Raw genomic sequence first — 15,355 nt, forward strand, 5'->3', positions numbered from 1 at the left:
CCATCAGAAAGCAGATTAGCACAGCAACAAGAATTATATACTCTGTGCAGTTTGTGTCTGAAGTCACTGGGCTGAAAATGTCAGCGGAGATAAAACGTGGGGGTGGAGGAGGGGAGAGAAAAGAAAGATACAATGAAAGCAGACAATAAATGAGCATGGAAGAAAGAGAGCAAGACCGTGGGGGAGGTACGAGGAGGAAACAAGAAAAAGAGGGTACAAATGCAGTGAAAGAGATATTTAGAGACAGAGGAAAAGAAGCAAGATTCAAAGAGAGATTATTAGGCGGAATGAAAAAAGAAACAAAGTCATTTCACTGCTTTTCCAGGAATTATTGGAGCAACGTTGATCAGAACTTTCCGTATCCATCACTGTTTCTTCACCGCTGCTGCCAGCGGCCACCACTTCTCAGTCATTATAGGTCAATAAAAAGGCCAGCATGTTCCTCTCTTCCATTTCCTTCAAATGAAGTCAGCTGAACTCTGTGACCTCTCCACTATCGGCTGCTGAAAGTACACGTTGACGGCATTCAGGCGAAAAAAGGATTTTAATTGTTACACGCGGCTCCTTCTTTTTTTAGCTGCTTAAAGTTTTTTTTTCTTGCACTTTGTAGAAAACGTCTTATATCCTGATTAGATTTGTATTTGACACTCAGCGTACAATTATACCATTTGTTCTTACATAACTGCTGCACTGCAGTTTGTTATTAAGCTGCAACGCAAATGTAGCCCGAAACATACTGTCAGAGCACATCAATGCAACTGTGAGGTAACAGTGGAAGAGAAACATCGACGTGAAGAACTCAACAAGCCGACCAGATGCTTTGCTTTTCCTTGTTAAGTTCTTAACTCCTTATTGCCACTGAGACCTGCAGAGAAGTAAGAAGTACTGCATAAATACAGAAAAAAATATAGTTTATAGCTTGACTGATAATGTGTAAAAATCTGGTAAGAAAGTATCCACTCCACTCCAAATACAACTTATTTAGTTCTCTGAACCGTGTCTGTTATGTAAAATGTGTGTGTGTGTGTGTGTGTGTGTGTGTGTGTGTGTGTGTGTGTGTGCGTTAAAGTATTTGGTATTTGCACTCATGGAAGCACCATGGAATAAACAAATTACTACATAGGAACAGTAGAGACATGAAGACAGTTAGATTGTTGACTCACAATGTTTATCATATTTTAGGTCCATATAAATCCATGCTCAATAATAATAATAATAATTATAATAATAATAATAATAACCAGGCAATTTGCACAGAAAGTAAACAGAGTTGTAGGAAAATGAATTGCTGTTTCTTGTGGCGCACTGAATTGAGTCACTGATGTCGATCACGTGTTGAAGCGACAGGATGAGGATGACACAGTGCATCCACCAGCCGGCCAAGTCAAACCAGCTGGACATACAGTGGCAACACGTTGTAAAACAGGTCTACTCCTTTAGAAAATAATCAGCTGGATAAATTACATAAGCGATCATGGCGTGAACATAAAAATGAAAACGAAACATTTGTACATTTAAAAATTATTTACAATTCAATATCTACAATGTGTTTCCCCAACATATATTCAGCAGTGATGGGCAATGACAGAAAATCATAGGAACAACATAAAAAATCTACTAAAAAGAATTGACAATTTAATAATAATTATAATAATCATAAGAATAATAATAATTCAGTTTGTCCCAGAATTACAGGGTGCTTTGAATTTTCATTTAATTAGTTTTTGTCTGTACAAAGTGTAAAGACAGTGATGGTGTTACAAGTGCACTACAGTAAAAGCACAAAAGAAGACCAAAACAGGACAAAAGTGTGAACAAAACCCCAAATTACACTTGAACAGCCACTACTGTAACACTGATACAGCAGAAGAGAAGGTGACGAAGCACAAAGCATGTCAAGAGGAGGAAATGATTCAAACGCCTTTTCAGAGCCCTTTACCTGGACAGTGTAAACAGAGAGAGGAGGAAGAGAAGAGAAGAGAAGAGAAGAGAAGAGAAGAGAAGAGAAGAGAAGACGAAGAGAAGAGAAGAGAAGAGAAGAGAAGAGAAGAGAAGAAGAATGTGTGGTTCTGCTGGTTCCACGTTGGATCTCAGCCAGTAAAGAATCCTTTCGTTGGACCTATTCACAGCGACAACACAGACATCACACTTCAGACTGACGTCCTTCCACAAGTTTCTGTTTCATTCACTCAGTGTGGATTGTGTGTTGTCCACTCAGGGACCAACAAACTAAACTGGAAATCTGAGGTTTTCACATGACAACAGTGACACACTGAAACACTGACACATTGGAAACAGTTACACAAGGATTCTCATGCAGTAATGGGCTAAGGTGACAATGATTGGTCCTCCAGTGGCTAGCCTATCACATCCCATCAGGTGTTTAGTATTGAAGTACAGTACAGAGGAACTTTTTGTTTAACTTAACCTCATGGAGTAAAATTCTGCAAAAAATGGCATGAATTTTTGTTCATTTTCCCCCCACTTTTATATAGTTTGGTCTTTAATCTGTGACTCTTTATAGTAACATTTACTCTGAGCAGGAAGCCTCAAATTGGTAATGTTGTTCATTGAGGGGAACCACAGTATCTCACTTGCAAAGAGGTTCCGATGAAACAAAAATAGTTCCTTTGTACTAAAATTACTTCCGGTAAAAAACTCCCTCACCTCTCTGGATGTTCAGTACAATATCAATAATCGGAGCGCACTTGAATTTAAAAGCAAATCACACGCAAATGCATGTACACACAGACATATGCACACAGTAACAGTAAGTCTAGAGAAAAAGGTCCAGTAGCAAACATTAGAGGGCGCCATTTGCAAATTCATCCCTCCGCTATGTCTCATCATTTACAGGAGATTATCTTCATTTTAAACCTCCGCCTTTTCGTCGCTTCATCCAAACTAAATTATTCACATTTTTAACAGTACCAGTATATTGACAAAAAAGAGGGAAAAATACAGTATGCTGGACATACATTATAATGAATCCCCCTCTCCCTAGCCAAAATTTGGTACAATCCATCACTTGCCACAGGGCTCATGTGTCCACTTACACACACAAACACACTATATTTAACATTTTCACTGTCGTGTATTGTCCCCTTCAAACTCAAATCCCTGGGTGACCAGTATCAGACAGCAGTTTCTTGTCTTTGTCATGTTTGATCAGCTGGCAAATTCTGCAAAGGTAGATTGTTTGGGGTACAAGAAGAGGAAACATGAGAGCACATTACATACAGCAGCTTACAAAAAATGTTTTAAAGTCAGTAAAAAGAGGAAAGAAGAAGGGACGTATGGACATGTCTGCTGCTCAGTTCTCCGGTTAAAACAGTTAGCGATGGAGGGCAAAAGGGAAGCGAATGAGATGAAAGCACATCCCCCTTTGGAAAATGGCAACAATGTAGGCAATGACACGTGGAGGGTTCCTGTGTGAAATGACATAAAAACTGTCTTCGGTATGAGCCGTTCAATGCAGTGCACGCCTAAAACCAGTCCCTGTTCTGCATTTTGAGGCGGCAGAAGACGTGTGCTGCCATGTTTGGATTCACAGGCTGTCAGTGAAGATAACAGGTCGACTTCATGTACACCTCCCTTCAAACAGCGACCTTTCAATGGAGGAAGGAAGTGATGAAGAAGAGCTTTCTGTTCCAGTGCTAGCTGTGTTTTTCTGCTGTTGCTTTCCTGTAATTTTCCTTTGAGGTTTCTTTCCTTGAAGTGAATTGTTTCCACCTGTAATTGCCCTCGAGGTACAGTGCAGATACTGCTGAAGGTCTATTGAAGGTAGCGCTACCTTGACTCCATGAAAGCCATGTGATGCATTTTTGTTTGAAGTGGTGCAGCCCTCCTGCGGAGAAATCAGTGATTGTTTCTCTGCTGCAATCCCACCGGAAATGACTCCTTATGGCTTGAAACAGCCCAAAAAATCATCTTAGATATTTCAATTAACTCCCCATCAGACAAGTCCACTTTTTCCAGTGTGCTCCAGACCACTACCGTAGCAGAGCAGGTTTTTACGTCAAGGACAGTATGTGATGACTCACGAGGCTCTGCTCTTGTGTCTTGACATTCATAAAGAGCAGAGGAGCCAAATAAATACAACCTCTGACTGAGAGGAGACGACCAGTGTGGGACCACCTTCGGGACATACTGAGTTCCTGATGGGTTAACAGGCAGTTGATTGGGTTGGCACGGTAAGTTGAGGTTTTCCATCCCTAACTGTGACAGAGAGGTTTGAAGCAGCCTTGTGTGATTGTGTGTGTCTTGCTGGATGCGCGTGTGTGCATTTCGCCGTCTCAGATGCGAACTGGGGGTCCACTGGGGGCCGTGAGGGGCACTTGAGAGCCGCAGTCGTAGTCGAGTTCGCCCATCCGGGAGCGGCTCATCATTCGACTGTGGGAGTACGCTCGTCTGTCTGTTTGCCTGTCCCTGAAACTCCTGATGTAGCTCTGCGGACAGACAGATAATGCAGGGTTAGGGTGGGAGTATACAGTGCACAGGCATAATGTGATAGATATGACAGTAAACCTCACCAACAACAGTAATGAATGCTTACACTCACGTTCAGCTATCGTTAAAGGAAGTGTTTGACACTTTGGAAATTACTCTCATTTGCTTTCTTGCCTAGAGTTAAATAACAAGATCAATAACATTCTCATATCTGTGTGTTCAATATGAAACTGGAGCCAGTAGCTGGTTAGCTTAGTGTAACACAAAGACTGAGAAAAGATGGAAACTGCTTGTCAGACTGTCCAAAGGTAATGAAATCCACCTGCCAACAGCCCTTAGGCTCACTCAGTAACATGTCTTGTTTTTTTGTGTGCGCACAAAAAAAAGGTAAAATTTTAATTTGTGGTTTTACCAGGGGTTATTTCTTGGCTGGGAGCAGTGACTTCCTGAAGTCTCTGCTTGTTGCTGGCAACCTCACAGAGACAACAAGATACCAGAAAGTCAGTACTCATGGCCAAAAAATAGCTCCACACCTAAACCCCGGTGAAACCCAGGTGGGTGGACTTTGTTATCTTCACGCAGAGCAAGACTATCTGTTTCCAGTCCTCATGCTAAGCTAAGCTAAGCTAACTGATAGCTCCATCTTCTGGCTATACAATTCATTTAAAGGCATACTATGATCTTAAGAGTAAGGAGGCAACTGCATCTTACCGGTGACAGCACGTCTCCATCAAAGCGTCTCTTCGGGTTGGACTTGCGGTGGTAGCCGGGTTCAGTCTGCGGAGGAGGGACTTTAGGTGGCTGAGAGCTCTGGGCTTGGTGATGAGGGTGAGACGCCGCTGGGTGGTGGTACTGCTGGCGGTGGTGGTGATGGGTGTGGGCCTTCTGCTTGTGGCCGGTCTTCTGATTCTGCCGTTTTTTCTTCTTCTTGTTCTCCTTCTCCTTTTTCAGCCTCTCTTCTCGCTGTCTGATCCGCATGAGCTGGACCCTCCGTTGCTGTCGACTCAAAACCACTGCAGACAAAAAGATCAGAGTGTTGATAATGGGCGGAAAGGAAGAAAGCAAAGAAAGGAACAATAGATAATCACGAGGGAGTGAGATGGTGATAAAGACAGAACAATGCAGCTTTTACAGAGAAACAAAAGTAACTGATTAAGTCAAGAGGAACAGACGATACAGAATCACTCAGGGTAAAAAGAAAAACCCTCAATCAGATGGGACTCTTTTTTTCGGCATTTTAATTAGCCATTAAATTCTGATGGCGAACCATCTCCAGGGGGTTATTGTAAGCACAGGTTATGAAATGGAAAAGGAAGAAAAACACACTGATGTCCTGATGTCCATTTCCTCCAGTCTTTTCACTGAGTTGGCAGACAGATCATTTTCCTTGCAGCATGTACTCATACTGAGCCGCTCAGTCTCCTGACATATTGTGAGTGGGTGAGTGTGCTCGTGTTATTTCCACACCCTTCCCCGGCAAAGGATGTCCAAAATCCATCCTGTCTCACTGTTCATTGACTACTCATGACTATTTTTGGGTATGTGTGTTTCTGAGCATTTTCTCTCACTGGTTTAATATACAGTTGTGTCAGGGATCTGTCCCGAGGTTAAAATGATGCCACAAGCACACAGACCCTGCTGAACTTCACAGAGACAACATGTACAGTGTGCATCACAGTTGGTGTGTGTGTGTGTGTGTGTGTGTGTGTGTGGGTGGGTGTGGAAGTGTTATGAGGTCTATTGTTGTTTCTTTGTGCGGGCGGACAGCTAACGAGGCACCATCTGCCAGGGAAACTGCTTAATGACACCCCCCTTTTCTTTTCCTCAGCTCACTCCACCTCAGGCCCCTCTGGTTACATGCTACTGTGTGTATGTGTGCGTGCGTGCATGTGTGTGTGTTCTATCATTGTCCTCACATGCAGACAAAAAAATAGAAACATGCACAAGCTAATTCATTTATGCCCGTGTCGTCCACCCTGTGCAATCAGCCGATGGACGGATGATTTTCCTTACTGCTCCACTCGGGTGCCCCGCTTACTCGTTGTGCCCCAGTTTACCAGCCCCCCCCCCCGCGCCCTTCCCCCAGTACACCTGCCCCCTCTTCTCTCCTTCCCCCCCCCATCCTCCTTCCTCTGTTAACAGACTGACTCTGACAACTGCAACCAAGGTGTTTTTTAAATGACATATAACACTACGTACTGTATAAGTATATATAAAAGGTGATTCTGTACAGTAATGGCCCTTAATGACCAGGCTCATCACAAAACAGCAGGAACCTCCAATAACATTCATAGTTTCTCCATCCTCATTTTTTCCCTCATTCATGTTCCCAATTACAGGCTGTATTTACAACAAACAGGAGTACACAAGATACAGAAATACAACAATGATGTTTAGTGTTGTGTTTCATTACTATCATTTTTTTCTTCAGTATTATTATTTCCCCTTTACTTTGTTATTTCCATCCCTCCCTCTGTGAGGCCCCTGAAATGCTGCCGTACAAATGTTCACATGTTTGACTGAGATCTATGTTTATACATTTCGCTTGTCTTTGGGTGATTGTTTCACAGTGAGTTTGCTCAGTACACGTTGGACCGGTTTCATCTTGTCGCCACATAATGAGGAATAAAGGCTTTTTAGCATCTTTTCAACAAAGCAGCGTGTCGTGAATTATTGGAGATTTGATTCTCTCTCTTATAGACAGCCTGCCCGTGCTTCCTTCATGTCTCTGTCCCTTTCTAGGTGCCTTCTCCCCCCCCACACTCCCCACAAAATAGCACTAAAAAGCGTCCTCTATCTCTTTGCCCACACCCTCTGACTGGAAGCCATGGCAGGCGGCTGTTTAATCCCATTATTTGAGGCCATGTGTGACTTCTTCTAAGACACCACTCTATGTGTCGTACGCCAGCCAAGATCAAATGAAAGAGTTTATGTGTGTGGGTGTGTATGTGTGCATCAGTGAATGTGTGTGTTTCAATTTTCCTGTAGTTAGTGTATGAGTGGCTGAGAGACTATGCCCCAGTTTATTTCTGTCTCTGTTTGTTTGTGTGTAAGAGTTGTGTGTGTTGTGTGTGTGTGTGTGTGTGTGTGTGTGTGTGTCTGTGTGTGTGTAATCTTGCCATCTGTGTTGTGGTTGCATTTCAGTTGTTGGTTGTGGTTCAGAACTGAAGCTATCTGTTCTGCTGACTATACTAATGTTGGTGTATTTAGACTCTCCCTCGCACACACACACACACACACACACACACACACACACACACACACACACACACACACACACACACACACATTGTCCCTGCCCTCATAATGGTTATGATTTCAAAAGCTGCCAAAAAACAGGCCCAAACTGCCTATTTAATAAAATTAGGATAGATTGGTGAGTCTTGATAAAATGGCACCAGCTTGTAGTGGCCTTTGTGAGATCGATATCGAAACAAGCCTCATCATCATTCTGCGCACTTGACATGCTTACTGAGTATCAAAGAGTGAAAACAGAAATCACATTTCTCTTTGGAAGTTGCACATTTATTTAATGAAACTGGGTTGAACGCATCCTTAATTAAACATCCCATGCACTTCCAACGTTGCTGTCATGGGCGATACTGGTGGTAAGTACTGTAATGTGAAGTAAAAGCTGCACCATCCATACAAAATGTGGAAAAGGTTCATCCTGAGGCTGCAAAACAGACCTTTTCCAAGAGGTCTGCAGCAGCCCTGCCTGAAGCTCGGGGCTATGTCCTACATTATATCGGACACGGTGAGGTGAGCACCGCCTCTCCTGAGTCAGCCCATTCTGAGCATATCCATCGTGTGTTAACAAGTTCCGGGTTGCAGTAGAAGCTGTCTGACTGCTGCTTCGTATAAGCAGTAAACTACATTTAGACAAGTGCCTTTTACTCTTTATTCATAAGACGTGTGTTTGTGCATTTTCATGAAGTCGTTTTATTAAAATTCTCCACCCAGGAAGAGATCAAAGTCTTGGCTGCAGGTTTTCTGTCGTTCAGCCTCAGATATTCTCACCTCCCCCAGCACCCTGATTTTTTATGGAATTTTTCCAAATCTGCCATTCCTATTGTCCAGAAAATGTCCCTGGTGTGCTCCCACCTTTCCGTATCACTTGACCTCCACTCCCACCTGCAGACTTGACGGTTCACTCATCCTCCTCAGAAGCGCTTTAGGCTTTATTCCCTTCCTTACATGCCTATGTCCTGTCTCTGCCCCTGTTTCTGTAACTCTGGCCATGATCTGCTGCCTGCTGCATGATTCTTACCTGGCTTTGACCCCTGTTGGATTTGTTTGTCACCTTTGACTGACTTCAGATGTCTGCATTTGAATCCTCAGCCCTGTTGCCAGAACATGAACTGTAACAACTATGTAGTTTTACATAATGCCCAGTTATCAATGCAAAAGAAGTTTTTTCTGAGTGTATTTGTTTTTTTGAAAGGAGAAATTTTAACAAGAGCGAAGACTTTAGTGTAAAGTCAGTGTTGCTGTGTTGTTACTGTATAGTATGCGATTGGATTTCATAGATCATAGTGTAATTTAAAGGACCACGGCGTAGGATTTAGGGGGATTTGTTGGCAGAAATATAACGTAATATTAATAATGTTTTAGTGCATAACAACTTGAAAATGAGAACTGTTTTGTTTCGTTACCTTAGAATGAGCCCTTCATATTTACAGACGCATATTCTCAACCTTTTCTGCCCACTTAATGTCATGGAGTGCTCAGTATGCTGACATCATGTGACACCATTTCTACCAAAGTCCGACACATTTTCATAAAATCAAAACTATCAGGCTACTTGTTACTGCTAAGACAACAAATACAGGAAATAGTGATTCTCAGATATGGTGCTCCAACCACAACAGCATTAGTGTCCTATGCTAGCCTTTCAACCTGGTAAAAAAAGGAATCTGTCAGCATCACTCACCCTCTGTGTGAGAAAATCCCTCCGCAGTGACTTTCCATTGGATCAGCACTCCGAGGAAAGCCAGGACAGGCCACACTCCCAAGATGACCCAAGTAAACCAGCACACTGGCTTCTTTGGTGCTACCTGCAAAGATTTTTAGGTGAATAATTTCATTTTGATAAACTGCTCTCCTCCACAAAACTATTCATCTGTGCAACATTTGACAATGACACCTTTGTCAGTTTCTTGAAATCTCTTTAGTTTATCAAGTCATTAAATTATTCTTGCACAAACAACTCTGTGTAATAAAATTAATAAGAATGTTAAGCATCTAATAGTTTGGGTGCAAAACGAAAATCATCAAGATGAGGCCGTATTAAATGGGCCATAAACCACGACTGCACCAGCGGGGCTTCCCAGTGTCTTCATGCAGAAGTCTGGTTTAGTCAAAAAAGTGATAAACTAATTGGAAGACCAGAATAAATGATTGTAGAATGTGTGATGAGCGTGAAAAGGATGCAAATCATGTGCTATGTGTGTTGTTGTACCCAGATCACGACCCAATTGAACACCAGCATCATCATAACATCTATTGAGTGAATAGATTTTGGACGAATTATGTTCATCCCTGATTAGTATTCTAATGGCGCGACACATTATACAATTAGTTTTTCCTTTACTTTGTCACCTATCTGTATATCCTGAGTCTCCTATGAGAGTAGGTGAATGGTGGAGGTTCTCAGTTTTCAATTAAAGACTCCACAGACTGATTGATTAGCACTCGTCCAAGAGGAGGGAAAAACTCCTCCTTGAAATCACAGGCTCAGTTGATTGGTTGGAGTTAAAACCTGCAAAATGTTGGCTCTCTGTGGCACGCATACAAACTTCAGCCCGTGTGATCAAACAGTAATTCATGTCCTTTCATGTGCAGCCCAAATTTGGGTGTTATGATGACATCGTGGAAAGGCAGAAATTGAGCACACTGGGATTTTGTTCTACTCTTTTTACCCAGGTGTCTCTTCTCTGGTTGTATCATTTTGTAGTGCACAGGGGTGATTTATGGCAAAGTAGGATTTAGAGGATTTTTTCATTAGTGTGATGATGATCGTTAACTTGTTAGCTTTTTAATACATTGAATTAGCTTGACATCTAGCAGCATTTCCATCTGGGTATTTCATCTACAAATGGATTTTTTAATTAAATTTGTCGAAAAAACGACTGTATTACTATACACCACTGTGACAAGATAAAATTACATATACTCTAATTGAAGACTTTAGCCGATCGCCCACTCTAAACTCTGGCTGTCCATCGCTCATCTACACACAAATGTACCTCCCCGTTCTCAGATAAACACACAAATCAGCTATTGACCCACTCTTTCATTCCAATCTGCAGGCACACTCTGAGCTCCTGGCAAAGCTTCATAGCCAGCGAGCCAAGGTAAAGTGTCAAAAATCCCGGCGTGTACTGCTCTATAAAGTGGTCAATATCAGAGATTTTATCTGCCCGACTGTCTGTTTCTCATCCAGGGACTGTGCACACAAGACCTCCCTCAAACATATAGAACATTCACAAAGAGAAAACACATGCCTCAAGGTGACTTCAATTAATAGCATTAGCATAGTAGCAGACAATCACACAGACGAGCATACCCTGAGCCTCTCGTAGACGTAGTGCACCAAGGCAAACAGCTCTATAAAGTAATCCACGGTGACAGTGATGATGGCGGAGCCGAATGTGGCGGTGGAGAGGGTAACAAAGCAGCGCTGCCATTGAAGAGTGAGCACGGCAAATAATGTCCCAGAGCCCAGGAGAATACCCAGGGGAACCCACACTGTTTTGGGGTGGTAGAACTCTTCCATAACCTTTAAGAGAGAGAGGAGAAGGTGAGTTTTAGTCTGGCAGTCAATCAGCAGACTTATGGTTACATTGGCATTTATGACAGCAAATGTGTACAAAATCAAATTGATTGGAATGTAGTTATTAAGGCAGCACAGCAAATCCAGGCGAAGAGATTGTTTAGTGTTGGCGGACTCTGACATGCAACGACGCCATCACCTAAAGCTCACCATCTACTTGCGAAATGGAGAAAACTGTGGCTTTAGCTAGCTACTGGCTATCTTGTGCCCTTTAAACTACTAAAAATCAAAACTTAAATCCTGATTTATGGTGTGGTAGCGCACAATAAAACGTGTCTCCTCACCACCAGTGACGCCACTCCAACCAGCAGGCCCAGCAGCAGGCCCACCATAAACAGCCCCACACTGCGAACCAACATGGTCACCAGGCCACACAGGGTCCCGATGCCCAGGCCGATGCCCACTGATGCCTCCACACTCAGTTGAGTGTCCATCACCCTCTCCTTGTAGCACAGCATGAAGATGACTACAGAGCCAAACATTAGGCCTGTGAGGAACAATACGGCCTTGAAGCATCGATAGCCTGGAGGAGACACAGAAAACAGACCTCTGTGAGGCTATTACAAGCATATAAACATGTGTACATGGTGTACTGCATCCTGAGCAAACAGCCAGAAACCCCTGTGAAATCCAAATCTAATATATATATAATGACAGCATGGAACAACAGTAAGGCAGCGAGTTCAGACAAGACACTCCTTGTAGCCTGAAACGTAGAGGAAGACCAGAGGGACGTTCTGCTTTGGCTTTGACTTTTGGCAACAGAAAACAGACATACACACAGGCACCCAAAAGCACACAGTACACACAAACAAACAGGTGTATGACTTGGCTTCTCTTCAAACACGCACACACACACAAAGAGAGACACACACAAAATGTACTTAGGAACCATTTTCTATTGAGAGACATTATAAAGGGCTTCTAAGTTTTAACTATAGTCTATATGATTGGAACTAATGGTTTCATTAATTTTAGTAAAACATTCATGATTTGCAGTTCTTTAATAAGCCATTTAAAATAAAAGATGACGTTTGGCTCATGTGGCTGTCAAAAAAAATCTTTCTGAAGCTCATCATCCTCCATCATAACCTGATTTTTCTTTTGATCTAGCTCTTAATTTCATTTGGAATATCCCTTTATTAACTTCCTGGAAAATGCCAGGCAGAGCAAAAATCAGTTTGCAAAGAGCTTATTAAATTCAAAGTAGTAATTCAACTATTAGTTGCAACAACAACAACAACAAAAACAATAAAGCCTGCCTCATCAGACAATGTTTACATTCTCCAGTTTTCTCACTTCAGCTGATCAAGTCTAGATTTCTTTGTAGTTTAACAGGAAGTTCTTAAATAAAAGGATGCTATCATATCCAAACAGAGAAGATAACGTATTTTAGGGACGTTGCACAATGAACAGTGTAACAGCCACCTCCCTGTGGTGGCTAAGGGAGCAGTATTGTAGGCATTTCTGCATTGGAACATGATGGGAAGAGCAGATAAACTGTCTCTATAAACCTTTATGAAACTGCTTTAAATATGTTAATCATCGTATTACAAAAGGTCATCCAAATTCATTAGTCAACAGGGCTGTTGAATGGAACAGCTGCTCTCCTTGTACTTTTTTTTCTTTCCCCATTGTGTGGTCCCTGCTGTCCTTGGCTTCCTCTCCCTTTCTCTCTCGGTTTATTCCCATTTTAATCTGCTTTATTGCAATAAAAACAGGGGGGAAAAAGCAGCCAAAACAATAAAAACACAAATTATCAACAGTTAGAATCTCCTTGGCCCGTGCGTCTGTGTTTATTAATGTTTGCATCTCCCATTATTCTTGCTCTACATCTCCTTCTTTCTCTGTCTGACTGGACTCTGTCTCGAGGGGAACCAACATCAGATTGTTATCTTTGTGTAATCAGGCATTGCACAGCTGAGCCGAACAATACCCTTCCTCTCATCCGACCCACTGTCCGTGCTCCTCCCTCATGACTACACCTCATTTATGTGCGTTTTCTTAGATATCTTTGAGCCACCAGGCCCTTCAATAAAAAGTGTGGTCAAAGCCACTGTATTGAGCTTCTTGTGTAGCAGAATGCCTGAATGAATACAAGCCTGACATGGAGTAAGTGGAGCATTTCCAAAGCATCTCCGGCAACCTGAACATTTGATTGGTCAGCAGCTGGCACAAATTCCCAACCTTGTTCTTCCACATCAGATAGTTTCCGTCAATCAATCAATAAATCCTGGAACATCAGGCCTCTCTCTGACTGCTCTTAATTTTTTGCTCCACTTTCTTTGTCCACTTTTCTTTCCCTCCTCCCCTTCCACTGCTCCACTCCTCTGCTTACCCCCCCACTCCCTCTTTTGTTCCTTGTTGCTTCCCTTACTTTTCCTCCAGCCATCAAACCCTCCATCCCATCTGTTCACTCTGGCTTATTCAGCCCTTGTCTTCTTCCCTTCCACTCTCTTTTCCTTTGCCTCATCCTTCTTGTTCCTATAACATCACTCATCATTCCTGCTGCAACTTTGTTGTTTTTCTGGGTCAAATAAATGACAGCTAACCTTTTCTTCTCAAGAGCTTGTGACTAAACCACATTCTGCAGACATCTATCAGCAGAGAATCAGCTTTCCTGCTGAAAACCAGCAGGAATGTCTTTTTCTTCAAATTATTCAAATGTGACTGTGGGGTTTCTGTGAAACGTCAACAAAATGCATTGTGTCTCATTTGAAGAACAGTGATTTTGTTTGGTTATAGAGCAAGATCTCACAGTGAGGGTGAGAATGCACCTCTTTATCTTCTCTTTTTCTTATGCTGTCAAACAAAGAGACACATGACAACAGATGGTAAAGGACCGAGGAGCTTAAATATTTGAAGTATAATGATGTTTTTCCATCTTGTTATGCGACACTTTGCTGTTAATTTGTTGGATGCATGTATGAAACAACATTTTGTTACTTTATAAATTGACATTTTTGTCATCTCCACATATTAATATGCTAGCAAGATAACATTTGGCTCGCTAAATGCAATGATTCTAATGTGAATGCTAGCAGCACGGTCGAACAACAGCTGATAAAGAATATTTAAAGTGTCATTCAACATGGTCTTTTGTCTGACACCACCCTCAGGGCAGACTTGACATTTTCTGCCATACTAGTGGAGAGGACCTGTTTTTTATTCGCACAAGAATTTTGTTTCAGGGCTACCACTATGGTCTTGTTTGCATGCTGTCAACTTTGTAAAATAAAGTTGTTGGGTAACCTGTTTGTAATGCAGGGACTGACGCTGCTGATGCTTTACCAGGACATATACAGTGAATGTTAATGGCGTCTTTATGCGTCAGTGAGTCTCTCTTGGTCTATTTGTATGCCACACATCTGCTCAGAGCTTCAACATGCATCAATATTCATCCAAAAAAAAAAAAAAAACAGCATGGTTGCTTTCCCAAATTTTTAATTCTATATTTTTTCTGCGCAGCACAATTCTGTGTTTTTATTACGTGAAATATTTGCTTGTTCATTTTCAGACAAAAGCATCCAGGTTGTCTGTGTTACTGGAGTCGTGAGTGATGTCATTTTACAGAGTGTATTTAAGTTTACGTGCCAAGTAATCTAACAGAGGATGATTTATCACAAGACAATACAAATGAGTTGAAAATTCAATGCTTAACAGTGGACATTGTGCACCGTATTGAGATTTGACTGCACGCATTTCTACCTGCTTCCATCTTATGTGGCTCTAATGTTCACAGTATGTTGTGTATCAAAATGTTGAAGAATCATGTAAATCAACTCTAATAGCGTTTGCTGCACATCCTGGTGATCAAGAGGTTACTGATGCAAACCACATCACCGGAAGAGAGTTCAAGTCTCTCTTTACTGTCTACTGTCCGGTAAAAGCAAAGCAAAAAGATCTTTTTTTTTCTTTTTTTTGAATGCATCTGATCTTGTGTGCCTGCATTCCTACAATCCAAAAAACATCATTATTTCACCCAGCCGAAGCGAGATGAAAATGGCTGCTACCAGAAAAATGACACAAACTCACAGTACAAAAATAAATGAGACTTTCTGAATGCAATTT

General features: G+C 42.0%; 1 protein-coding gene across 1 annotated transcript in view; it reads right to left on the bottom strand.

Moving 5' to 3' along the window:
* Nucleotides 1-3,687: 3,687 nt before the first annotated feature.
* tmem198aa (transmembrane protein 198aa) overlaps nt 3,688-15,355 on the bottom strand; it is a 30,224-nt gene continuing 18,556 nt past the window's right edge. The window contains exons 3-7 of the mRNA XM_076747054.1: nt 11,569-11,807; nt 11,018-11,230; nt 9,383-9,506; nt 5,161-5,462; nt 3,688-4,448 (exon numbers count right to left, since the gene is read on the bottom strand). Of these exons, the coding sequence (XP_076603169.1) occupies nt 4,296-4,448; nt 5,161-5,462; nt 9,383-9,506; nt 11,018-11,230; nt 11,569-11,807 (1,031 nt within the window). The 3' untranslated portion in view covers nt 3,688-4,295. The remainder of the gene's footprint in view (nt 4,449-5,160; nt 5,463-9,382; nt 9,507-11,017; nt 11,231-11,568; nt 11,808-15,355) is intronic.

The sequence above is a fragment of the Chaetodon auriga genome, chromosome 13 (assembly GCF_051107435.1).
Source record: "Chaetodon auriga isolate fChaAug3 chromosome 13, fChaAug3.hap1, whole genome shotgun sequence".
NCBI classification, from domain to species: Eukaryota; Metazoa; Chordata; class Actinopteri; order Chaetodontiformes; family Chaetodontidae; genus Chaetodon; species Chaetodon auriga.